This window comes from Bos indicus x Bos taurus, chromosome 15 (genome assembly GCF_003369695.1).
Source record: "Bos indicus x Bos taurus breed Angus x Brahman F1 hybrid chromosome 15, Bos_hybrid_MaternalHap_v2.0, whole genome shotgun sequence".
Lineage (NCBI taxonomy): Eukaryota > Metazoa > Chordata > Mammalia > Artiodactyla > Bovidae > Bos > Bos indicus x Bos taurus.
In genome coordinates this window covers 2,420,910-2,423,042 of record NC_040090.1, presented here as the reverse complement: position 1 = coordinate 2,423,042, position 2,133 = coordinate 2,420,910, and the positions used below count along the sequence as shown (strand labels likewise).

Below are 2,133 nucleotides of genomic sequence, written 5' to 3'. Positions count from 1 at the left end.
CATTTCTAAAAAATTCCAGGTCATGCTGATGCTGCTGGCTTGGTAATGATGCTTTTGAACCACTGTTCCAGGGAAACAGTTTTCAAAGTGTAATCTGCACCCCGACCGCATCTGAAATACAGGGGAAGCTTGTTAATAATGCAGGTAGTTCTCCCTAGCCAGACTCTTATATGAATTTTGTCTATTAGAACTCAGGTAAGGAATAGGTATGGATATATTTCAGCCTTTTGAAGCATGTTTTTCTCTCTGAGATTCAAGAATAAAATAGATCTAGCTTGTATACGATCCCTCATTATCCAGATTTACAACTGGCATTCTCACTAAGCTCAGGATCCATGTATATGTGGATAACGGGGCATAATTCTAAAGATTTCTGAGCTCTACCAGAAGTATGCTAAGTTATATTATCTGGATTAGATCCCTAAATTCTATTTCTTCATCAGTCTTTCAAGGTAACTCTTAGGAGTATAAATGTCTAAGAAACATGGCCCTGTGCTGTGTAGAAGATTCTTCGGGTTCTCTTAATTCTAGAAAATGAAAATGGGACTCTAGTGTCAAACACCTATGAGATTTACCTGCAAAGCACCTTAAACCAACAAACTGATGTAATGTGGGATCCTATGGTATCAAGGATTATAATCTTTATCTTAAGATAGAAGCAATGTTATATTTCTGGAAAGGGACATCCGGAATTTCTTCTACCCAGTTACAGTCGTGAAGAGTGAATACAATCAGTTTTGTCTGGGAAGGAACTGCTCAAAGAAATAAAAGACAAGAAAGAATTAACCTTCAAACAGCATTCTTGGCCACAGAAGTCCAATAGAAGATTCACATGGTTTGCATGCGATTTCTAATTAGTAAGCTAAGCCTAGAGAAGACTGCTTTTCCAACCACCCTTTTAAAGGCACTCTTGACCTCCTTGTTCCTCAGGCTGTAGACCAGTGGATTCAGCATGGGGATGACCATGGCATAGAACACGGACGCCATTTTGTCTGTGCCCATGGAGTGGCTGGAGCTGGGCTGTAAGTACATGAAGATGATTGCCCCATAGAAGATGGAGACAGTGGTGAGGTGGGAAGCACAGGTGGAGAAGGCCTTCTGGCGTCCTTCAGATGAGCGCATCCTCAGGATAGCAGTAAAGATGAAGAGGTACGAGCCCAAGATAACCAAAAGAGCGAACAAGGTGTTGAACGCTGCCAGTGTGAAGAGCACAATCTCGTTTGTGTAGATATCAGAGCAAGAGAGAGCCAGCAGTGGGGGAATGTCACAGAAAAAGTGATTAACCACGTTGGAATGGCAGAAGGAGAGGTGGAAAGTGAGGGCAACATGGACGGAAGATTGTAAGAGTCCACAAACATAGGAGCTGGTGGCCAGCAAGGCGCACATAGCTCTCGTCACGGTGGTGGTGTAATGCAGGGGTTTGCACACGGCCGCCTGGCGGTCAAAGGCCATTGAGGCCAGGAGGAAACTTTCAACAGTGGCAAAGGCTGCAAAGAAGAACATCTGGGTAGCACATGCATCATAGGATATAATCTTGTCTCCTGTGAGAATCCCTGCCATTACTTTAGGAGTAACAGAGGAGGCATACACACAGTCCACTAGGGAGAGGTTACCGAGGAAAAAGTACATGGGCGTGTGAAGTCGAGAGTCCAACAGAATCAACACGATCATCCTAAGGTTCCCAACCAGAGTAGTGAGGTAGATGAGAGCGAAGATTGTAAACAGAGGGACCTGCATCTCTAGAGCATCTGTTAACCCCACGAGAAGGAATTCAGTCACCTCTGAAAGGTTCTCCATCAATTGGGGAGTCAACGTGAGCAGCACCTATGACAAGCTCAGCAAGTACAAGATGATGCTATCCGATCGTCTTCATGGGAAGTACACTGTAAATGGAGTCTTTAGTCATGTTGTCAGCTTCTTATGGAGGGAAGGAGCTCGTGAGTGAGAAGCTGAGCCAGATGGGTAGTGCTGGGTTGACTGAGGTTGTTCATCTAGAAGTGGTATGTGGCTGCCAAGAGCGGACCATATGATGACTCTGGGTCACATTTCAGCTTGCTTGCTTGCTGTATGTTATATCTCTTATATTAAACCATGTAGGACTCTTCTTATTTCATCTCTTACAAGCACACTTAT

The 2,133-nt window shown here is 44.1% G+C and overlaps 1 protein-coding gene across 1 annotated transcript; it reads right to left on the bottom strand.

Annotated features, from left to right (window-relative positions):
* Positions 1–828: 828 nt before the first annotated feature.
* LOC113905996 (olfactory receptor 5B12-like) lies at positions 829–1,797 on the bottom strand. The gene has a single exon (XM_027564027.1). The coding sequence runs from the start codon at positions 1,795–1,797 to the stop codon at positions 829–831; it is 969 nt and encodes a 322-aa protein (XP_027419828.1).
* Positions 1,798–2,133: the final 336 nt, after the last annotated feature.

Bases quoted from the DNA above. Each gene is read 5' to 3' on its own strand.
- LOC113905996 (XM_027564027.1), bottom strand. From the start codon at position 1,797: ATGGAGAACCTTTCAGAGGTGACTGAATTCCTTCTCGTGGGGTTAACA.